This window comes from Oryzias latipes, chromosome 18 (assembly GCF_053564925.1).
Source record: "Oryzias latipes strain Hd-rR chromosome 18, Olatipes_Hd-rR_3.1".
NCBI lineage: Eukaryota > Metazoa > Chordata > Actinopteri > Beloniformes > Adrianichthyidae > Oryzias > Oryzias latipes.
Genome location: NC_136254.1, coordinates 17,173,624 through 17,198,834, shown reverse-complemented (window position 1 = coordinate 17,198,834; position 25,211 = coordinate 17,173,624). Strand labels below are relative to the sequence as shown.

Genomic DNA, 25,211 nt, shown 5'->3' with positions numbered 1-25,211 from the left:
TTGACTATAAAAACCAATGGTGAACAATTTTGAATGTATTTTTTTAAATAAACAATCAACTTTTATCTTCAGAACTCGGTGGATTCATAAAATGTTGTATTAATTAGATTTTCACTTCGTGAAATCGGTGATGTCATATTTCCCATTTTAGTAGTTAGGTTGTGTCCAAATTCCTTCACTACTCTCTACATAGTGCACTATATTGTGCGTTCGCCACTTCGTAGTGCTGTCTAAATCTACAATTCAAAAATCGAGTGCCCTAAAAATCTCCCAGAAGTTTCTGCGAAAAACCAGTGTGCATCGATACTCACTAGATTGCGTTGCGTTTCATTTTCATCTTCAGAATACAGTAGATTCATAAATATTTGGTGCAAAACCACCTGAATGTTACTTATTATTCAGTATTAAAAAGAGCTAACCGTAAACTTCAAAATTGAAAGCATATAAACAGAAAAATAACAAATAGTTACCCTATTTAGAATTACAAAACACTGTGGTCTTGATCACAGGAACGAATAAACTTTATTCCTCTGTTTGGCCTTTAAAACTCTGAAGGTCTATTGGCACAAGTTGTTGCCACGGGTTTATAACTGCTTAAAATCTAGCCAGTCACAATGTAGAAATTGCAGTTTTTAAAAAGAGGTGGGGGCTCCAAATGAATTATTCTATGACAAGAATCTGCGGGCCAGTGGAAATTTGATCGAGGGCCGCACTGAGACATGCCTGGTTTAAATGGTAAATGGTGTATACTTGTATAGTGCTTTTCTACCTTCCTTGAAGGCCCAACGTGCTTCATCTTTCTGTTAGCACCACAGTCGCCCCGTGCTTTAGATGCTTGAATCCAATTTTCTTTGTCTTCTCCTTGTCTATATTGTTACAAACTGACAGTGTTATAAACAAAATTGCTGTATTAACATCATGACCTAGTAAAGATGCTCTGAGATAAAGTGTAAAAAAGACATTGGAGGCTTTATCTTAGGTAAAAAAAAAAGTCAAATTATTAAATGCTGACATGACGTCAGATAATCTGTATTTCACATTATATATTCAAATTTACCAGATCGTGTAAGCAATCTGGTTAAACTTCTACTCTTAATAAGGGGAGATCTTTAAAAAAAGAAATTCCTGTGTAGATCCCTTGATTCTGTACCAATGATAATTTTGTCTATTTTCTATTATCTTGTTATACGCTATTATTTTACCAAGATGTAACACCAGCTCTGATCAGACTTAGTGGCAGGTATCCAAGTGTTTTTTTTAATTTTTTGTTACTTGAACTTAACCTATACACCTTTTAAGATTTACTAGGGGGAAATGCATACATTTGTAGGATATCTGAAAGGAACCATTTCATCATGTTTAAATACTATTTTCCTGGCGTTGTTTGGTTGTAAACAAGTTCTGATAAGGGCGATTTTTGCTGAAAAAATAGCGAGTAATAAGAACTATATGCTGACAACTTAATGAGACTTAACATGCATGTGGGTGGGAAATTGATTAAATGTATGTTAAAAGACGAGTAATTCTGGCGTGACTGGACTCAAAAGACTTTTTTCTTGCCAATTTAAGTATCTTAGCAGTGTCGTTTGGGGAAAAAAAACCTTCCTTATGGGCTTTCTTTGACCCTGTAAATGACATGTTTTGATCAGGGAATTTTGAGCTTGACCAGGTCTAATGATGGTCACGCGAAGTGGCAATGAAAATCACTTTTTTGCCTGCATGAGTTCAGGAATTAACTCTTGTGGAGGGATTTGATGCAGTTATGGATTGTACCTTATGAGTGAGACAATTTGTTGATATTTTAGTCTTCTTGGTCAAAACTTAGTAACCCAGTATTTGTTTTCACTTTTGATTTACATATGTTTGTAAACAGCCTAGCTGTTCATAGGCTGCTGTGTTCACAGCTCTGATTACTGTTGTTGGCTGTCCTGTGTAGTAAAACGCAGTAGATCTCAAAACTCAACAGACCTATCATTATTTAATTAAAACAAATCATAGATTTTTTTTTAAATCGATGTAATTGCAGGTATTTTTTGTGCTGTAAATAAACTACTGTTTTTATAGTTCCACTGCACTGAAGAACTGCAGAGAGAGAAAAACGGTTTCATAGAAACTATTGTTATGAGTCACAGTAGTCCCATTGGCTGAGAAGTGGTGCCTGTGTTCACTTCTTTCCTCAAGACCCAGCCCAAAAGTGCCAGTTTATACATAATCTATACTGACAAACAAGGAGTAAGATCTGTTTTCACATCAACATATTTAGTAAATAAAAAAAAAAAAATGTAGAGAAAAATCTTTAGGATTTTAAATATTTTGGGAACAACCACTGCAAACGCAAAAGACAACATCATGGATGAGAAGCCATTAATTTTGTAGGTTGGAGAAGGGCTCCATTTTATAGGGGCATTTGCTTCCTTTTATAGCAAGGAATAATTCAAATTTGTAGGTAAACCATGTGTATGAAATATTGTTTTATAGTTATACAAATTATTCACCTAGTATAAAAGAACAGAGTAGCACAATGCTAATCGTTGAGTTTTTCCCAAATGCCACAGAGGTTCTGCACTTCCTAAATATTTAATAATCCCTTTAGACACAGATTTTCCCGCAGGATTGGTGACTATCTCAAAAGTGGGACAAGCTGTTGTGAAAGCAGCTCCAACTAATATGAAGCATACACAGTGGTACCCACAAAGTAATGTTTTAACAGTGATACCTCGACTTAACCTCGAAGGCGAGCCTTGGGGTGAAATCTCTAGTTGAGGTTCTTTTAATTGAGCTGATTGCGCACATTAAATAAAAGTTGGTACCACCCTTGTCTTAAATCCTTTAAGGCGCACTGCAAGATTTTGAGACCATAACATCACCAAGCCCACTGACATGACGACGCTGATGTTGGCTTCGTTTCATAGCTTCGGATTCGCGAGGGCACTAAAGAAACATTCCATTGCATTTTTCACACTTAGATCATCTAGAACCCTGTTCAAAAACCACAGGGCCTGGACTGCTCAAACCTGGATTAAATTATAATTTAGATAGTAAAGTATACATTAATACATTTCTGTTTTGTGAAACCTTTCTCTGATTTGTGAAAATGTTAAATAGAATGATTTTGATCGGATTTTATGCGCTGAGTCCACCTCAGACCACGTCCTATTGAAAAACCACACAACCTGGACTGCTCAAACCTAGTTTATATTATGCATTAGTTACTAAAGAATACATTAAACAAATCCTTTTTCACATTTTCACAAATCAGAAAAAGGTTTCACGAATGGGAAACTGTGTTTAATGTATTTACTATCTAAATCATAATTTAATCCAGGTTTAAGCAGTCCAGGCCCAGTCGTTTTTGAACAGGACCTGGTTCTAGGTGATCTGCAGCAGAATGTTCCTTTAGTGCCCTTGCGAATCGGAAGCTGTGAATCGGAAGCCAACTACAGCGTCTTACTGACATGTGTGCTGGATTGTGGTTTGAGGTGGAGGTGTTGGTGGTCCAATCTCAGCTGTTGAACACATCTTATGAGCCATAATGTAGAATGTTGTTTCAGTGGTGGTGACAGTGGCCGTTCTACCCTCCCCAGCCCCCCCCCCCCCCCCCCCCCCCCCCCCCAGGGTCACTTTATTCACAGTATTTATTCACACATTTCCAGCAGGAGCGCGTGCAGCTGCAGCGAGGGGCGCCAATTCACTACACGAAGGCCCAGTCACAGTTTTTATTCTTATTTTTTCATCAAGCACTGAGCCGTCGCCCCCCTTGAAGATGATCCAGCCAGGTTTTGCGCATGTCCAATCGCGGCGGTGATCCGTGCACCCTTCACCCCGCCCCCCCTCCCTTTCTCCTTGTTCATACACATTTGCGTCTTTTTCTCAAAAACAGGAGAGCGCGCAGCGGCGGGGCGGGGGCACCGCCAGGTTTCAGGCTGTTACAAACTCTGTGACATAAGTAAAGCAATAGTGGATATATTTTTCTGCGGCGCCGCCCTACTTCATTTTCCGCCCTGGGCCATTGCCCGTATTGCCCATGCCTAAAAGCATTACTGGGTGATGAAGGGCCCAGGCTCATGCAGGAGGTTAAAAGACACCAGACACCAGGGTTCAGTGTTTCAAATGTCATTTGAAAAAGCTTGTTGTTGTTAAGTATAAACTACAAATAACAGGCTACAAGCGCCCTGCTCCGTTCCACTCCGACGCATCCACTTGCAGAGAAATAGATCAATGTACATCTTCATTATGCTCATCTGAGCTGCTATCTGGCTCAAAACTGTACAACCTGAGAGCTCCAATATTGGTTGTCATTTTTGTTGCACCGTTAATGTTAGTTTGGGGTTGTGAGGGGCTGTAAGCAAACAGGAGAAAGTGTAAACAAAGGGATGATAGGAAATTACTCCATGCCAACAGATCTGCCCACAATTTAGCAGTGAAATTTTGATGAACTCTTGCCACCCTGCAGAAACTGTGACGACACAGGTTTTTTGATTTTGACTAAAAACGGCATTGCCATAATTAAAAGACCACTGGGAATGCTTTTACAAAAGATGATTGGAGTGGGACTTTTGGTTTGAAATTGCTCCAAACTTTATCAAAGTCCCCAATTGGCATTTGTTTTATTTTTATAAAAGCCTTCCCAGTGGTGTTTTAATTATGATTATAAAGTTTTCACCCAAATCCCACAACCTAAATATCTTCATAAGCCATATTTCATGTTTATCTGAAGCCTCTGTTTCCAATATCTCCTCTATCTCCCTTTCTGCAAGCTGTCTCTTGCATGAGTGAAAATCTGGGGAGAGGGGGGGCACAGACTGACGGTCTCTATTTCAAAACTTTATTTTAACGAAAAAGAAACGGTGAAAAGTGACATATTTTTGTTCCAAATCGTCACTTTTTGAACAATGTGTGGAATGACAAAACGAATGTGTGTCCCAGCCCCTGACATTTAATAAAGTTACACATAAAAAAGAACTTTTATAAACCCATGAAATATGCTTTGAATTACATTGGAGTTTAGGCTACATTGCCACATCAAGCAGCACTGGCTGTGGCTCATATATGATTTGATGCTAGTACATGCAGGTTGTTGAATTCACTTGCACAGCAAATAAAATGAAATACCATAAAGAAAATGACTATTTGCACATAATTTTCCAGTGCTGAACTTTATTCTTGGGTGCACGAACCCAAAGGAAGGCTTAAGTTTAGGATTATGGGTTTGGGTTAAACTGCATTTACACCAAATGCAATTAGCGCGGCAGAGGCGGCCAGATTTAATGTTACGTCAATGGTACAGACGCTTTTTGAGCGTCGGGTGCAAAGGTCTGGCATATAAACCAAATCGGCCAACAGTACCCGTCCTGGCTACTGCTGAGTGAAGGCTAGTTCACCCTGGACAGTCTGACGCAGGACCCATGGCGGCCAGACAGAAACCCGCTGCGGGATGGGGAGCCAGCCTCCTCGGGCCTCCTGAACAATTTCTCTTATTCATTCATATATTATTTCTTAATAATAAAAAAGGTCCCCTGAATTGATTCTTGCCCCCCCCATGGTTAATGCAAGACAGCAAGCTTTCAAAATTAGTCAGAGAGAGAACCCAACCGTGGAAAACACATGTGCGTGACAGCTAATGGGACTTTAACTTTAATTTTAAATGATAACAACAATAATAATAACAACAAAATCCAGCCTTGGATGCGCTTAAAATGTGTGCGGGGACTGCAGTAATGTGTCGCAAATGAGCTGATATGCGCGCTGGAGGGGGCAGATCAGGGAGCTTGTGTAATGCACATGCAATACTGGGCCATTTGTTGTTACATATGTTCTCTTTCATTGAAAAAATGTCAACAACTCAAACTCAAAACGTGTCGAAAACTCAAAAAACATGATTTTCATCGGAGGGGGACTATTTTTTTTAATCTTAGGCACCAAACTAAGTTACGATTGTTCATTTCTATCAAGCCTTTTCTCAGATTACTACGCACTTAAGTTTAATTCAAAAAACACTTTAAAAGAAAACAATGCTTATGTAGTTTTGCAAAGGATTAAAACGCACAAAAGCACATTTTTGATTCAAACAAGCAAATACGGATAATTAAATTATTACTTTAGAAGTTGTGTGACATGTAAAGTTTTTAGGAAAAATTGTTTGGCTCTAGACAAAAAAGTCCATCCCTGGTCTACAAATATCACATGGAAGTTAGAATTATTTTGTTTACAGAACAGAACCTTTTTCTTGAGTTCGACATGTTGTCATGTCCTTACTCCCCTTGAAAAAGGCCTACAATCAAGATTTGTTCTGTTTGACTGAATTGATCAATATCCTTTTAGTCTTGTCCTTAAATAATAAGTAAGAGAGCATGGTTTTATTACTGGAAATAAATGTACTTTGCCAGCAATTCTGCCCTTAAGTACGTTTTGACAGAAACCGAAACACGAGGATGTAAAGTTCACAGAATTTTTACCTTAACCAGAATTGTTTTTTTTGGTGATGATGATGAAGTTAGGTAAGACTCAGGAAAAGTTGTATCTTGTAGCTGGTTTGAGAACAGCATTTTTGATACATTTCTTGCTGAGTTTTTGGACATCTGTTGTTCTCTTTCCACATATCAAGCTTTCATCTTTGATGTGATTTTTGTGTTGTTTTTTCTGTCTGCCATGGTTATGTGTATAAGTATCATCAAAATTCTTCAAGCACAGGGATTTACTTTGGCATCTTGACATTTCAAACCCATGGAAAGCATCATAAATTGGCACCTGAAAAAACCAAAACTATTTCAGACACCCAGTAGTGGCAAACTAAATAAGGTTTTTATGAGCTAAGGCGTTTAGGTCTATTAGTAAACCACTTGCTATGTTGAGGTTGGAGTTTGAAAGTGCCAGATTCCATTTGGTTGTTTTTTTTGGGTGAACAAGCATGTGTTTGTGTGTCTGTCTGTCTGTGTTTATGTGAAAACTGGGAGTAAACCCTTGGTTTATTTGCAACAACTCATCCAAACTCCACTCCAATAAGTTTTTTTTCCACAAATTTAGTGAAAGTTTAGGGACTTCAGCACATACAGAAATGGTTAGTTAGTTTCAGTTCTATCCAGTTCATAGTCTATAGTGTGTGTGCCAGGAAATTTGACATAGTAATCAGAGTTAATTTCTCAGGCACTATAAAACCACATTTTTTTCAGCAGCCTAGTAAGTGTTTCCATTGTACAAATCCCTGTCAACTTATCGTAAAATTTATACGATACCATTGCAGGAACACCCACACAAAGTTTACCTACCCAACAGACCTTCCAGCCTGTGCTTACTTGTTAATGTATGTGCCAGAGTGTAATTTATTGCACCAGCAAGAGCTGGGTCCAGAACAAACAAGAGAATCAATAATTCGAAACCCCTCCATAAACAGGCGCTTCATCCAGTCTTGTCTAAACTTTGCTTACAATTAAGAAGAAATCCCCAACTACTGTCCATGCCAAGATAAATACTCCCAGCAGCACCAAACACACACATAAGGGAAAAAAAGGAATTAAAGTAGAAAATAATATGAGGAATAAAGCAGCTATAAACCATGGTCAACATAAGACAGGCAAGTGCTGCATATGTCTGCACCATGTGGTCTGAGCTAACTAGGAATTTAGACATATTTCATGGATGCTTCGAGCCAGTAACTGTCCATCAAATTATTCCTTCTACATAAGCACTTTCACTATGCCAGACTGGAGTTGAGAAGAGCGTCATGCTTCACCACATTTCTGCTTTGGTTTACTTCAAAATCAAACTTTTGTCTTAGTGATGATGTGGTATCTGTACTCAAGTAGTGAAGCACTGATCTCATGCTTTCAATTGATGTAACTCGGGTTTTTTCCCACTCATAAAGTTGTATTTGCTAAAATGGTGTCAAGAAAATATAGTTTACCCTAACGTAATGGGGTTTCCCAAGTTGTTTAAAGGCATAGTGATCTTAGCAGATGTAAACTTTTGACTTTGATAAAAGTAATAAAAAAATAGTCTAAAAAAACCCTTGCCCCTATATTCTGACATTTAGCAAGTAAAAATCATTTTTTTTCATTGTAATTGACCTAAAACAAGAAAAGTTCCATTTTAATTCATGTCTGACATTGAGAAAAAAAGCAGATGTGTGTTTTTATGTGGTGTATGTAAACTTCTGGTTTCAACTGTAGGTGAAACGGTGACGAGATGTAGAAACTCTTCAAAATAATATAAAAATCAACAGAATGAAAATAATATCAACAAAGACGATAAAAACAAACATCTAATGCATATTTTCGTCTATCCTGATGAAATAACATTAATATGAATAAAAACAAAACAAAAACCTAAACGTACTATAAAGCACTGATTCATTAGGTAAGTTAAACTGTTAATTTATTCACTTCTTCCACTTTTAGCTGTCAAACGGCTAACTGCTTTCATGACTTTTGTCCTTATCCAATTCCCCACATGGGTAAGTGTGAGAAGTTCACAGTCACAGCTTTATCTGAGCACCTCTGTTTGCCACTAAAGGGATGGGATACTCACAAGAGAATTGAATAAGCTTCTCATTTGCCAGCTAAGATAGCCTTTAGCCTTGGCATCACATAGTGGAATTTGCTTATCTCTTTCTCTTTGTGTTTCTGCCTGTCTTGCTGCTCCTTGTTGAGTTGTTGAATGTGATTAATAGTGTTGTGACAGAAGCAGTCAAGGTGTAACACACACAGCTGTCCAGCCCTGTTTTTGCAGCTAATTGGCTGTCTACACTCTATGCTCCTAAGCGTTGTAGAGGATTTAGCTTTATGGTTTTTATTAAAAACATATTGCACAAGTGAATCTTGGAAAACTTTATTAACCTTTTGGGCAGCAGTTGGTATTTTATAGGTTTCCAAATTGGAAAGCTACTTCATTGGCTTATTTTTTTCTAAAAAGAGTTTTCTATTACCAATATTGGACCAAACACCACAGGCAGATTAACTTGTTGCTTTAATGACTTCAGTGTAATCTCCTGTGGTTTGGGGAATCTTCATTTTAGGCAAGATGATTGATGAGCAACAATTTCTTAAGCTAACTTGATATTAACTATTTTTTGGTGCTCCAAAAGTTTTTTTTGTACATCCCATGACGTATGTTCTTTTATTGTTGTTATTTTTTAAACTAATTCCAAACTGCCTGAAGGTGTAGTTTGGACACAAAGTAGAAAACCATTTGACTGTAAATCAGTCAATTTTTTATTAATCGTTGTTTCTCAGAAACAGATCTGAAAAAAATTTGCGGAGGTGTTTTTGGATCAAATCAATAGCAAATGCATTCAGAACTGCGTAGGTACCAAACTTTTATTATTAGTTTTCTACTACAGTAAGTATTATCTATTTTATAGCACACAAGCCATTTTTGATTCATCAAAAAGTAATGGACATTTACTCCATGTACATTATGAACAGCCAATTTTCTGTTTACCCTCAAAAACAAGAAAATATTGAAAATAAGTTTTTTTTCCACATGCCTATAATAAATAAGTAAATTGAAAAATCATAAATGGGTGATTTATTTTTAAACCCCATAACAAAAACAACAAAACTGATTTACGCCTTTTCACAGCTTCTATTGATTTTTCAGAACCCTCTGAATCCCTATTTGGATCATGGGGCTGCTGGAGTCAACCCAGCTATTGGCAGTCCCATGAGTTTACAGTAGCAGCTCGTAGGAGCACTCGATGAGGGCCGTTGACATTAGCCAGGGCCCGGTGATGACCAGACGTCAATCTGGTGATCTTGGCCACCATGGCTCCTGCATATATATGGGGAGACGGCATTGCTGCAGCATTGATGCTCTTCATTCGATAAAGACTCCTGGTGTGGTTGGACCGCTTTGACCTTTGTTTTCATTGGCGCTGAGACTTTGCCCTTGCTGGGTTTCTTGGCTGGCAAGTTGTCTTAAAATGTGTAAATTTTTAAATTGACAAGATTATAATCGGTGTTTAAAATCTGAGTTGCGAATGACCAGTGGTGCAGAATGGCCTTCTTTTTATATACTCCCCGGATACCGGCTGGTGGCACTTGATATGGATGGCCGCTGCCCAGAGAAATTTACACCTCGTCAAGTCAGAGCTGCTGCCGGCGACGATCTTGCTGCCACTGCCCTGTAGTCTCCCAGCTGTTGACCTAACTCGTAATAGTGTCATCCCCGCTTGACTGACTGATGCCTGGCGACTGCCATCTACCTCCGTGTCCACGGCATTGATTTTCAAAATAATCTGCCGGTGACATGAAATCTTATAGATTTTGCTGATGCCTTTCTGTTGCGTGGTGGCAGTTGCATTTGTGACTGTAGCATAAGTGAACTGCTGGACCAATGATATTTAAGAGCAACTTTTTACTCCTACACATTTTTTTTAATTGGTTAACACAAAGAATTGATGTCTAGACCTTGTGAAAGAGCCTATAAATGTGTGTGGTGAAGAGTAAATCTAAATTCAAGATAGAAATGGAAACATTTTAAGTCACCTGCATGACTTCTACCAGCAGGGAGGCCTTCAATGTGGAAACTAACCTGCCTACCAACACTATGTTAGTCCCATACATGCTGAACAAAGTAAGAGCATGGGAAGTTTTTTTGGATCACGCAGGTAATTCACTTAAATTTACTCAGTGTGATTGAACTGATATGGCAAGGGAGCAGGATGCAAAGAAACACAATATAGGGCTCAAAGCATAACTTTCACTCTTACAATTTATAAAAGGTAAATGCATGCACTTTTAATGCTTCATTTGTCAAAAAAGATAGTTAAAAGTGGAGTGTTTTTGCTCTAAAGCCTCATATCAGATCTAAAAAAATTGGTGTGTTTGAGTCGAGCGTGAAAAAAAAGTAAAGAACTTTTTCTTGGAATGAAATGTGGCAAGTCATCCAGGAAGCAAATGACCCTTGAAAGAGACCGTGATTATCTTAAATATTTAAAGAATGTGTCCCCAAAACTTTGCTCAATACCACAAAAGCTTAGTCATGTGTCCACAGCGTGTGTGTATGTGTGTGTTCTGCTGGGCCCCTACAGAATTGTTGTTTTTTTTACCACCCAAGCCAAGAGCAGATAGCCTGTCAAAACAAGCGGTCGAACTTCCGACCGATGGGGACTGAGCTTTCCAAACGGATGCAGTTGGATTGCTTTTTTTTTTATTCCTGTGGAATGCCTGTAAATAAAGCTTTTGTTTTTGCTAAGTGGATATCAAAGAGCTAAAAGGACGTTCACGAGTATAAAACACAGACTTGATTTTCCACAGAACGTCTGTTTTAGACACCAGAAGATGCAGTTTAAACAGGTTTGGAGACAAATCTTAATTTACAGATGGGCTTTTTTCTATTTCTTTATTATTGGAGTTTTGTAGATAAAAACATAAACATATCATAGACAAGATTTTTTCAAAGACATATGGAGTTTTGCTGAGATCAAAGTTACAGGAACAGCTGATAGGACTTCAGATGATGTGTGGTCCACACTCAGCCTGCAGGATAGTTGCCATGCATGGAGAAACATTTGATTAACAGCTGGAACACCTGGTGTAATTATGAGCTCATCAAGGTGTGTGGAAAGAATCTACTTTCTTTTGCCAAACTCAATGAGATGCAGTCTTTTCAAGTTCTTATGATACAAACATCTGTTTGGAGTTGGTCCTAGGAAGGAGCCGACTTTTTTTATTAGACTTTATGCACTGGATTCTAACAAACACAGATGAAACAGTATCCACTGATATAAAAACAAACATTAGAATACTGCACTGATACATTTACCATATATAACTCTGTTTTGTTTAAATTTAGGAAGATTGACTTTGACTTTTAAACTATATCCAGACTATTGATTAGCTCTTTTATAAATAAATTATAAAATACCTTTGAAAGCTGTTAAGAAATTAAATGCACCTCTCTGACAGAAAGGGCCTGTATGATGCTATTCTCAGGCCTTTTATAGTCAACAACATCTGTGTATTAGGCCTGCACAATATAGCGCAAATTTATCGTTATCGCAACATCAAGCTGTGCAATATCCATACCGCAAAAGATGACAAAAATAGCAATAAATGGTTACCTTAAACGTGCTAAAACAAACTCATGGCAGCTTGAAATCTTGAACAAATGAAATAAATCCCTTTGTGCATTTAACCAATCGGAAGGACCCGTTTACGTTGTTGATCAATCAGATGAGCCCTTTTATGTTTGATGTTTGCCTCCTACGTCGACAAGGGTCATTTGGAATATAATTTTTAAACTGTTACAGTGAAATGGAAATGATGTTTTTGGTTGTTTTGCTATTTGTTTATTTACCGCAAATTATATTGTTATTGCAATATTAATCACCAATATCGCATTTCGCGAGTTTTCCTCATATCGTGCAGCCCTACTGTGTATGTTATAATATATTTCCTTTGGCACACAAAAGAAGGATTTTTTTATTAAATATGAGTCCTTTTCGCGACCTATAGTCCTACTTGGAAGTAAGACGACTCGATCTCTGAGCCACCGGCTTTTGCTCCTTGTGGGTGCCGCTCATTTCGAGTTGGTATCGGCAGCGTGTTTGCATGTTGCCCAAAAAAACAAAAAATTTCCAAGATTTTGGACAGATGGATATTCATATTGTGCATATAAAAAAACAGCATTTTTGCTGATCAACGCTAGCTCCGTGGAGAAAGTGTGTGTGTGTTTTAGCCCTGGGGCTGGCAGCACTGACTGCCAGCACTGTTCTCACTTGTCCACATCACAATGTGAAAACCCGCTTGTTTTCGTGGATTGAGGGTCTGGTTCTCAGAGAGCAGTTTTTTAGAGGAATAATCATAAATGCGTGAATGGATCAAAATACAACTTTGAGATTTCTTTTTGTGAGGAATGAACATCATATAATACACTTAAAAGCTCAAAAAAGCTGATTGATTTTGTATTGTATAGGCCCTTTAATATAGCACACTAAAGCCTTGTTTCCACTGAGCGGCATGGTACGGTCCAGTCTGGTTTGATTTAGAATGCTCCATGCAATTACAACTCAAAGTTGAACCGTTATGGCTCGTGTGGACTGAAGCTAACAACAATGGAGGTCTTCCAGCAGCAAGTTTTTTTCCGCTTGGCTTTTTGTACTTCACATAAACAATCCATTAAATGTTGTTTGAGAGTTGAATGTGGGTGGCAAAGAGGAATACAGCAGCTTTCTTGGCACTTTCTTTCGTCGTATTGACCTTCAGCCAATCAAGGGGTTTCAACATTAGCTCTGCCCTAAGTGGTCTGTTCCATTTTTCTATGGACCTACAGCCAATAGGGGCCTAACAATGGTACGGTTTGGTCTGGCTTAATGGGTCCATTTTATAATGGAAACATTCAAAACACTGGACCGGACCATGTCACAAAGTCTACATTCCCAATCTTTGTCAGAACTCAAGTGGACATCAGCCTTTAAGTGGCAGGAACTCCCCAGACTTAGAGTTGATCTGTCTGTCAAACCCAAAAAAAAAAAAAACAGACAAAATAATAAACAAACAAACAAGCTTTACCAGAGGTAATTGTTGTACTCTGAATTTTATTCAAACTTTAAGTTCCTGAAGATTTACCTTTTAAAAAAATCATTTTGTCAAACTTACTCCGTCAATGAAGGTCGGTTCTTGGAAAAACAAAAATGTCCTTTAAAACTGATAGCAAAAGACCTTTTTCGAAAGTGCAGAACATCTTAAGTAAGGGCTTATGGACGACTATATGCATTATCACTGATTAACGCACGCCGTGGAAGCCTAAACCGTTCGACGTTGCTTCCACGAAGTGCGTTAAAAAGTGATAATGCATCCTTCGAAGGCCATTAACCCGCTATTACCATGGTCACTTTCAAAAGAAATAAATATTAACTAGATTGTAGTCCTTAATTCTTATTTTTTTTTTTTTTTTGGATCGATTTTTTCATAAAACTATTTGACACTAATTGATATGTGATGCGGCACCTTGTAATGGTAACTTGACAAGGTGCTGCAGTCAAGATTTGTCGATATAAAGCGATATATAAATGCTTATCGTCCCGATGGGTTGAATAAAGCAACAAATCAGAGAGAAAGTTCACCTCTTACCACTTATTTTTGTCCAGATGATGAAGCTAAAGGTTGTTTTAAAGAAGCCGGTGCAGTGATACAGAAGATTTAAGATACGTGACCAGAACTTCTTTTTGGGGCATACGGTTATCACTGTGCGTTATCACTTTTTAATGCACACCCAGCAGCCAATCAGAATCGAGTATTCACCCGGACCATGGTATAACAAAAGATTACGAAAGCTAAATTTTACAACCCTGTCTAGAGGATTGTAAAAGGCTGTAACATAAAGGTAAAAGGAAAAATTAAATACACCAACGACTCAAAAACTCTCACGAACACCCTGGCTGAAATTAAGCTGTGAATTTATTTACAGGGAAAAAACTCAAAACTACCCGAAAAGCACCAAAATACAAGGATCAAAGTCTCTAACAGTAACAATCAAAGTAAGCTCTGCTGCTGCCAGGTGTGTGTGGGGGGTGGGTGGGGTTCTATAGATATTGTGGCAGTATTTAAACCCGTGCACAAACAAATCAGGTGCTCCAGACACTTTGGGATCCAATCTGCACTCAACTATAGGAGGGGAAGAAAAAAAAAAGACAGAACCTGACACTGCAACAGAAACCAAAGGAAAACAGATGCACAAAAACACTTTAAACCTGTCTTCTGTAGTCATTGAATATTTTACTGATTTGTGTTCTATATTGCTAATCTTTGTATGCAAACCCCTTTATTCTAAAGAGAAATTATATATAAATTGTTTCACAAAGGTTTAAAAAAACATACCACCACTATTTCATGTAAACTTGAATTTACTTTATTTCCGGTTTTTTTATTGATTATATCATATTTAATAAAATACAAGACTTCATGTCTTGAGTGTTGTCTGATCTCTTTTGACCTACACTTGTTTACTTACCCTTACCTGTATCAAACCCTCAAGATGAGCTGTCAGACTTTGTCTCAGTTATTGTCTTTGAAAAAATTATCTAACCCATTGTTTTACTATAGTTCAAGAGGTAACACCATGAATTTTTCTGTTGTCGTAGGATTTACAATTTTCTCAATAAATCATTGGCGATTGCTTTTCTATTTGGTCTTTCTATTTTCTTTTTATTAAGTCAAAACCTAATTGGCTTGTTGTTCTTCAGATCAGAAACACCTGGAGGTACGATTGTTTTTAAAAGTGCATAACCAACTTCAGCTTTATTTCCTCTGCTGCAGTTTTCTCTCCTGAGATCATGTTGGTTCCTTTTGTGTGCCATCAGTGTTAATTAGCATGCTGGAAGTTACTCTAAGAGGGCAATGCCTTCCCACACACTGGCTCCAGTGGTTCCCTTTATGTTAATACAGTGACCTAAAATATGAGAGGGCTATTCAGGAAGCTGTTATTAGTGGGTATGCATGCACATGCTTCGTTTGAAGCCATCCTTGCCATGTCCATCGACTCAAGACTAACAAAAACTGTGCCCCAGCATCATTATGCAAATTCTTAACTAAATATATAGTTCTATATATCAGTAAATGAAGGGGAAAAAAACAGGACAAGCGAGTTTTACCCTCAATGTGTAACGCACACAGATAACCATTTGAACAGCTGGTATTTAGATTTAAAAAGGAGGACCGGGGAGGAAAGCAGCCTGACTGGTGTTCTGTCAGCTGGGAGTGGGTGTAGCCAGCCTCCCCAAACGGAAAACCTCAACAGCAGGCACCCTAAAACCCGAATATATAAAACTTTTCTCTATCCATCTTTCTTTTCTTATCTCTCTTCTTTTCTTTATTAGTTTTGTAGTCAAATGTTTTTTTTTTTTACAAGCTTTAGATGTTGAGCCAATTAAACAATAAAGCCCAGAGCCTTTGTGTTTGTCTCCCTTTTTCAGTCACACCCTTGCATGTCTCCTTACTCTTCTGAAAGATTTGAGCTACGATGATCTACTTGGACTAGGATTTAAAGAAAGGCTCCAAATAAAAAGCAATACCTCTGTTTCTACTTTATTCTTTATGATGCATTATAACGTTTTGGTCTCGCAGACGAAATCGTAGCCACTTGTTGATCTGTCTTTCATTTTGTTTTTTGTCAGCTCCATCTACTTCTAAACGTTTCTTCAAAATGTCATCCTATCAAAAAATATTGTTACAGCAAACTTTTTCAACTTGGCTTTTGCTTTCCAGCTAGCAAATTTTTCTTTTGAGGGCTTTTTTTAAAACTAAAAAACAGTAAAGTTATGATTTTCTGACTTATTTTGTCTTTGAGAATTGCAATACTTAGTTTAGCTGAAGATGGTCTGAAGGAGACACAGCAGCTCGGTCTGGGTGCCTCGTGTTCTTTGGATTTAGGTCACTTGCAAGCAGCTGCATAGTCTGACAAAAAATAATTATAAATTGTAAAAATGTTTGCCTTTCTTGTCCATTTTTTCGAACTATTCTGTCTTGCTCATGTGAAGTTTTGAGGAACCCTAAAACAGAGGGTTATTTGTAGTGGTTCTGCATAATCTTCTCTGTCATTTCTTTTACTCTTGAGAATAGAAATGTAATATGTTTGTAATGCAGACCAGAGTTTATTATCAAAATACTTTAAGAAATATACATAGTGGCAGAAAAATGTCAAAAATTAAAGCAGAAGTTTGGTATTCTGTTAAATTTAATTTTGCTAGTTCTTTGCAGTTTCAATATTCGTTATCTCTCTTTGTAAAGACAGTTTTATTTAATGTCCCACTCCGATCATCTTTTGATCAATTTTCAAAGGTTTTCCATTATGATTTGTGGGGGGGGGGGGGGGGGGGACTGTTGGCATGGAGTAAACCTGCCCCTATTTGCCATCATCCATCTGTTTACATGTTCTTCTGCTACCTTACGGCCCCTTACAACCCTAACATAACATTACGGCTGTAACAAAAATAGCAAACAGTATTGGAGCTATCCAGTCATAAAGTACTGAGCCAGATACCAGCTCAGGTGAAGAAAACAAAGACGCACATGGATCTGTTTGACTATAAGTGGATGCATCAGAATGGAGCAGAGCAGGGACCTTTAGGCCTGCCGATTGTAGCGCTTACGTCACAGCTACAAGATTTTTTAACTGACATTTTTTCCTCCCAGAACTTAGAACACAAAAAGAAAGAAACATCCCAAAAATAATTTTAGAGAGTATCACGATGAGTATCACTCCACTGCTAAAGAACTTCCACTACGTTGCGGCTAAACAGCGTTGAGGGCTGCCGTGGGCTAAGCTTCAGCTTCTTTGTCAGACGCGCGTTCCAATACAAGTCCAAACTTCTGCCTCGCTGCGAAGTATTTATTTTTACTTCTTCTGCAGGTTTTCAATCCATGCTGTCCAAAAGATTGATAAATTAAATACTCCAGCAGTGACAGACTTCCAAACGCGGTCAACAAATTATATGATCACCGCGGGCTCACCCCACTTCTCATCCATTCCTTGTGCGTCACCAGTGAGTCAGTGAGCACCTTTCAAAATTTGTGCCACACACGCCCACAGTGACACACCCACAACCTGGCTGATGACGCAGCACTTCACCATTATGGCTCCTACACACTACTATGAAGAAAAGTGACAAAAGCTCAATTTACTGATATTTCTGATGTAATAAATCTAAACTTAGACTGAGTACAATAAATGCTCTGTTTCTCTAACAGCAAATTCTTCGTCACTCCCGTCGGAATGCCACCAAGGCGATTTTCCTCATCACAGACGGTTACTCTAATGGAGGAGACCCACGGCCGGTGGCAGCTGCTCTGAGAGAACGAGGTGTGGAGATCTTCACTTTGGGCATCTGGCAGGGAAACATTAAAGAGCTTCATGACATGGCTTCACAACCCAAGGACCAGCATTGCTACCTGGTGCACAACTTTGCTGAGTTTGAAGCCCTGGCTCGTCACGCTCTGCATGAAGGTGAGAATAAAAAAAATCCCTTAATTAGTTGTTTTGTTTCTACATATAGTATTTGTGTATTGTAACTTCTAAAATCAGAATTTTAGCCATCCATGATGATAAAAAGTCTCCACAGGAGACTTTTGGATGACCTGTATCTGCCATCAAAGCAAAGTAATTGGGAAAGAGTCCCAGAACTTCCAAAATAACCTTAAGCTTTGACGTAATAAATCTGTGAGTACCCTTCTGTTTTTCAGCGTCTCCAAGCAACCTAATTCTGCCTTTCCTGTCACAGTCATATCTAGATTAATGAGTTAAGAAACAAGATATATCCTATGATGCTGAAACAGGAAAATTTAGTAGTCAGCAGTCATAAAACTTAGCAGCATTTAGTAGTCAACAAAACTAAACTGTGAATAATTTAAAAAAGAAAAAGAATGACAGATATTTTGTAAGAGGAATGTGTTTTTAAGCACAAGAAAAGCAGCCACACTTCAGTAAAATGCTGAATTTGGAGACATTCTGGCAGCCCTTTAATCCACTTCTGTCTAAAAATTAGACTGTCATGGTGTAAGGCTAAGTCCTTACTGAGCTATGACACCCTGCCAAAGGGCAAATAGACAAAAAATTCTAATTTTGGATCAAGTCATGATAAAAACTGGGGTTACTGATATAGATAATTACACATATTATGTATTTTTGAACAGAATGTCTGATTTTGTTTCCAGAGCTTTGATTTTTTCATAGTACCCAATTTTTCCAGAGTTCCAGAGACCAAGTCAGAACAGAACCTCACGTGTTATCATTCTCACTTTGATGTGTCTTGAAACTGATTTTAGAATGGTGTTAAATTCCCACGAGTTGTGCCTTTCACCAAGGGTCTCTTTATTCTGTGACCAAAACAAACATGATCCGTCTCCTTCTGTCACTGTTCTGTGTGACACAGGGGATTGATTCCAGGATGCGGTCACATCAATGACAGAAGAGACCGACTAAAGCATGTTCTTGTCTTCTGGAAACATATTCCTAGCAGCTAAAAAAGGTACACAACTAATTTAAGGAGAATAATAAATATTAAACCTCTTCTTCAATCTGAAATGAATAAATGAAATAAATAAAAGTAAACTTATCATCACAATGAAAAAGGAAATGAATAAGGAAGATACGGAACATGAAATCTCTGCAGAATTGAGTCGTGATAACTGTTTTGATGTTTACTTAAAAAAATAGAGAGAATCACTGAAGAATGTATGGATTCTTCAGTGTATGTTCACACACTTGAACTATTGGTTAGGTTTTTACATTTCTCTGTTTGGATAGCAGAGCTTTTTTACACCACTGTTACCTCACAATATTATAGCATTCTGGATGATGGAATTGGACTGTAGAGAGCCCTACATTATAGCAATCTCTTAAAATAATCTATTTTTGGAACCAATAACAAGATAGTCATAAAGAAATACAAGAACAAGGCACCATCACTGACAAAAAGAAACGTTTAATGTCAACAAACAATACATTGAAAAAAGGTCTTTCTAATTCGTAAATGTGTTTGAGACTTGGCATTCGAGTAAATTCACAATCACAATACTGCTCTAACAACATCGGGTCTCTTTCACAAATGTTTTCTTAAGAAACTATTTACATTTGTTTCTAACAAACTGATTAAAAATAAAAAAAATCAATTGAAGACTTCCTCATAAGAAGCAGAAGTGATGTTTTCTAGGTACAAAAGTGTTCGCTTGTTTCTTAATTAGTGTGAGTCCACGGCACTTACTCTTATAGGGGATGGGATCCCCTTTACAAAAAACGACATCAAGCTGCCATGTGACCCTGTAAAGATAGGAACTAATCAATAATACTATATGCTTAATTTCAGACTTTAAAGGTCTATAAAATTTGAAAAATCACAAAAAGAGTTATGTAAAATTTTGAAAAATACATTAGTTTTTGTACAGAATCTAATAAAACATTTTTGTGGATTCGCCAAAATGATGAAAATAGAATTTTTAGAGTGTTAAGCAAGTCATTAAACTACACCCAAAATCCCTTAGAACTGGTTAAAATTATGAGTACATTAGGAGTGACAAACACTGCACTTGCCCATCTGGGATACTTTAGCAGTACCCTGAAGGCATTAAAAGTAACCTGCAGCCTTTTCTTTCTAGACCTGGTGTAGCTGATCCAAAGAGGAGCAGTGTAGAGTAAAGCTCAGTAATAAAGGAGTTTTTTTTTCTCATCCACTGTGCACATATAATTACATACCAGCATATTTGACGTGGTCATACAGTTTAAAACATTAGGGCTGGGTGTTGTCATAATCACTCAGGTCATCTTTTAAAATGTGGCTCAATTATTAAAGTTGCCAACCACGATAAGCCTCTGTAGACAAACAGCCATCTACCTTTGTTTTTACAATCATAATAACACTTGTTTTTAAATTGAATTTGATTATTAAATGGCAAAATGACAAAATCACATCCTGATCCACATGTAAAACATAATTTGACTAATTTGATCCACTTTTGGGACCAAAAAAACAAATTAGAATTGCCTATAATTTCAAAAAAATTTTTGTTAAATATAATAAATAATTTTAAATGTAATAAAACATTTTCACAGGTCAAACACATGGAACTACAGTCATTTCACATCTGTTTTAAAAAGTAGTCTTTAAAAAGTATATGGGAGAATTTCTAAAACTAAATTTTAGAGGGTATAAGTTTTTCTTTAAAACACTCCTTTGCTGTTTTTTGACAGATTTTTTGTACATGTTTTGAACAAGACTATTGATTCTATTACCTTCTAAATTATTGTTGACTGCTCCTCACACAGCTTTCCAATTCAAGGAAAATTAAAATAAAACTCTGCTTTTTTAAAAAAAACCTTTAGATTCTTCACAAATCCAAATTCACATTTTGTATGATTGATCTAGGTTGAAATTAAAAAAAAAAAAGGGAACGTTAGCCTTTTTCTGTCTTTAAAGTAACTTTGGTCCCATTGATCTACAACAATATCTCATAAATTCTCAGCCATTTTAATCCTGTTACAATCCAGTTGTTGCTTAAATAGAAGCAGATCATTTTTCCCCTTTGAAGTTGAAAACGCACATGTAAAATGCTGTTTTTGTAGAAACAATAGCTATAATTTACAACTGTGCAAAAACATCCTTTTCCACGGTAGAAACGGTAGAAATCATGCAGCACTGAAAGGACAAAGCTGTTGAGGTAAAAGAAAGTTTACACCCCCATACTATCAGCTTACCATCTGTCAGTGCTCTGAAGCAGATGTTCATGTTTAAAACATGAACTATAATGACTAATGACACTTTGCCCTTAACTTGATCGTTGTTACAGGTTTTTTTTTTCCTCTTTTCTCACTGAATGATGCTGTCAGTCACAGGTGTTTTTGAACCTTGGAATATGTGCTGAGAACACTAAAGCGGTGCCATGTACGAGCAACATCAAACTGTAATATCTGAACTGGCCTTACCTGCCCCTTGTATAACTGTGTCTGTCTCCTGTGTTTAGATCTGCCAACAGGTAGTTACATCCAGGATGAAAAGTCACGCTGCTCCTCCCTTTGTGAGGCGGGTAAGGACTGCTGCGATGTGATGGCGAGCTGTAAGTGCGGCACACACACCGGACAGTATGACTGCATCTGTGAGAAAGGATACTACGGCAAAGGTCTGCAGCATGAATGTACAGGTAATGCCTATCCCTAGCATGAATGCCTATCCTCCATTCATAACATTAGCAAAGTGACTTTCCCTGAATCAATTTGTTTTTCAAAATTGCCTGTCGTCAGAATTACACTCAGATCATTTGAAAATAGGGTTTATCATAATCAATGTTCAAAAAGGAGGTTTTAAACTGCTTTAAAGTCTGTTGCAAACTGATGATCCCTAATACCTTATTTTGTCAGAGTTTGCCATGATTCAGCTTTCTTTTGAAAACTGGACAGCAGCTTATTAGCTTCCACCTGCAGACTTGCTTCACTGAAACATGAACATCTCCATTTTTTCCACTTTTCCAGGTGCTCCACTTTACAGTCTGCAGCTTTTCTATTTGCTACTCTAATCTCACTAAAGGCATGAGTTAAATTAGCATTGTGTTTATTTATATCACTTTCAAATGATCACACAACAGCTCTATGTTAAGAAATGTAATAAAAAAGAGGAGAAGAGAGTCCCTGATACAGTGCGAAAGTATTCGGAACCTATTTGTAACCTTTTGCCACATTTCAGGCTGCAAACATAAAGACATAAAACTGGAATTTTTTGTGAACAATCAACAACAAGTGGGACACAATCATGAAGTGGAACAAAATTGAATGGATATTTCAAACTTTTTTAACAAATAAAAAACGGAAAATTGGTTATGCAATACAATTTACTCCCAATTTTAAAATCCTGACTCCCAGTAGGATAGACTGCACTCCCTCTGCCTTTAAATGATGTATTACACAAGTGTACCCCCTGTCCCAAACTTAACCTAGTGTGTAAAAGGTGTAAGAATTTAAGTTAAAAAAACAAAAACTTTTCAAATCAAATCAATCTTTATATAGCGCTTTTCCAACATATGTCACTCAAAGTGCTTTGCATAGAACATAATCAAAATTTAAAAACAAAATGACAAATCAAACAATGCCGACACCCCCCCCCCCCCCCACACACACACGATACATACACCATGATAAAAAGAGTGATAAAATGATTCTTCATTTAAGAATCTATGACATCAAATTTGTTGGTTCTTTCACAATAACTCTTGCAGTCTAAAAAGAAGTTAATTTTCTATTCTTCTAAAAACAAGTTTCTTTATTAAGGAGGTGTAGTCTGGTATCATGTACACTTTAGACCAATAACCTTGCTTTCTTATCTGATCTTACAGTTGAATAGCTGGGATAAATGGAGTTGTTTTTATTTTGTTTTGCTGGAGTTTATTATTTACATCCAATCCAAAACTGTCAAATTAATTGTGAAACTGTCTTCTGATAGAATGCCTTTTGAAAAAGCTTGTAGTTGTGATGTAGGCGCTACAATTGACAGGCCACAAGCTCCCTGCTCCACTCCATTCTGATGCATCCATGTACGTCTTCATTTTCCTCGTCTCAGCTGGTATCTGACTCAAAACTCTACGGCTGGATAGCTCTAATAGTGCTCACCATTTTTTTTGCACCCATAATGTTAGGGTGGCGGTGTGAGGGGTTGTAAGCTAGCAGAAGAATATGTAAACAGATGGATGATGGGAAGGGGGCGGGCTTACTCCATGCCAACAGTACTGACCACAACTCAGAGGGGAATTTCTAATGAACTCCTGCCTTTCTGCTGACACTATGTCCTAAAAAACGAGACAGTTTTTTTTTTTTTATTTTAGCCAAAAACAGCATCATTATGATTAAATGACCACTGGTAACGCTTTTACAATAGATCAAAAGATGACCAGATAGGGACTTTGAGGCACTGCTCTGAGCTCTTCTCTGAGCCTTCAGAATCGAATAGAAATAATCAAAAAATGGGGCAAAGGACATATTTTACACATGTGTTGAATAATAAACACTGGATTAAAGTTAATAACCAGAGCAACAAGTGAAAGTGACTCTCCAAGTGCAAGCCAAAGGAAAGGTCATTAGGGTCGTTATGCCAAAACACACAGCTCTCTAATCTTCATCAGATGCTGTCGAGACTGGAGCCCTGCTTTCCTTATTAGTCTTCTTCAATTGTTTAATTAATAGCAGAGAATTGGCTCAACTAGAATAAGGACGGAAAGACACAGTGAAGGGCTATAACCACATCTCAGCAATGCTTCCCTTCTCTCTCTTATTTATTAGAAGGGATTTGGGTTGTTTTTGTTGTTCATACTTGATTTTCTAAAACTAATTGTCTCATCTAGTTGTGTTAAATACCAATAAACACCCACATGTATTTTCAAACCTGTCTATAAATGTTATAATAAGGCTGCACTTTAAAACACATGACATTTTCAAAGAGGAGGAGTATGTATGTGATTAGGTCTAAACTGAGGCAATTGTCAGAAAAATCCAAATGTCTCTGTTTAATTTTTGTTGCTTTAACCCTAATAGAACCTAATAGAATTGGCTCAGCGTAAGGTGTTGCATGACTTATGGTTACACCATCTGCATCAGTCATGCCAAGTCTCTTGTGTGGTAGACACAACGAAAAACCACAGATTTTCTGCTGGAGTTTGACATTTCTGTGGCTTTTTTTCCTGGTTAGTGTGGCCTCAGGTGGGTTTGGTGTCTAGACAATATTTGCAGGAGCTTAGAGCTTTGCTTTTGCTCTTTTAGTGCAACACATCTGAAAATAAAACAAAAATGTAGGGCTTGTCAGTGCATCCTTATTATCTTTGGCTGAAGAACTCTATTGGAAACACGATCTAAGTCCCTAGAGAGCAAAGCCGGGCTGTTTATGAATCTGTCGACATCCAAGGGAAACAGCCTCTTCCACAAAAGTCTGACAGGAATCCCAGCAGATAGAGGTGGAGGATGACCCCAGTTCCTGCATAGTTTGGCTTATTTTAGCCACCCCAACTGGACATTGTTTTATCTGTCTGATTAGGCCTCAGTATCTGTATCACAGGGGATCAGCGTAGGAATTCAGAAAAGAAAAAAAACTATTAGAGGGGGTGCAGAAGGGTAACATGTTTTCTTCCTGTCACACATTCTAGCTTATCAGCCTCTGCTGCAGCTTAAAGAATGACAGGAGCTCTGGTTTATGTTAGTGTGGTGTCAGCAGAGGCTTTGCGCGCTCTGGACAACCCTGCTGTTGATGAACTGAGGAGATGGAGAATAGAGAAGGGGAAGGAGATGAAAGTGTGACATAATTAAGGGAACAAAGCAAAGACTTAAAGGAAAGAAGACCATATTTCTTCCAGGCTCAATGTGCTTTTTTTTTTTTTAAAGAAAATACCAATGTTTGGATATTAAAGTCAAATATCACCATAGCTGTGGTTCTGTTTATTACTGTCGGGAACTAACTTATCACAATGAAAAGCAGCTTTGAATGCTTACAAGAGAGGGTAATATACCACTTAATGCACAAAAAAGAAGCTATGATGTTATTAATGTGTCTAAACCAGCAGCTTCTGTTCCAGAAGCTTCATCAATAGAAGGTGAGGGCTTGCAGTAATGACCTAAAGTCAACTGTAGCATAGATGTTTAGCCTTTCCATACAACTAGCACCCCACAAATAACGCCTTGAAAAAGCAAAATATAGGATTAATTTTTGTTTAATCTATTATTTTTTAAACTATTGACCTTTATTGTCTTTA

At 37.6% G+C, this 25,211-nt stretch overlaps 1 protein-coding gene across 3 annotated transcripts in view; it reads left to right on the top strand.

Moving 5' to 3' along the window:
• svep1 (sushi, von Willebrand factor type A, EGF and pentraxin domain containing 1) overlaps positions 1-25,211 on the top strand; it is a 90,537-nt gene that overhangs the window by 10,170 nt on the left and 55,156 nt on the right. For all 3 annotated transcript variants that reach the window (XM_023948971.2, XM_023948970.2, XM_023948972.2), the window contains exons 2-3: positions 17,685-17,940; positions 21,450-21,626. In XM_023948971.2, coding sequence (XP_023804739.1) covers positions 17,685-17,940; positions 21,450-21,626 — 433 coding nt within the window. The remainder of the gene's footprint in view (positions 1-17,684; positions 17,941-21,449; positions 21,627-25,211) is intronic.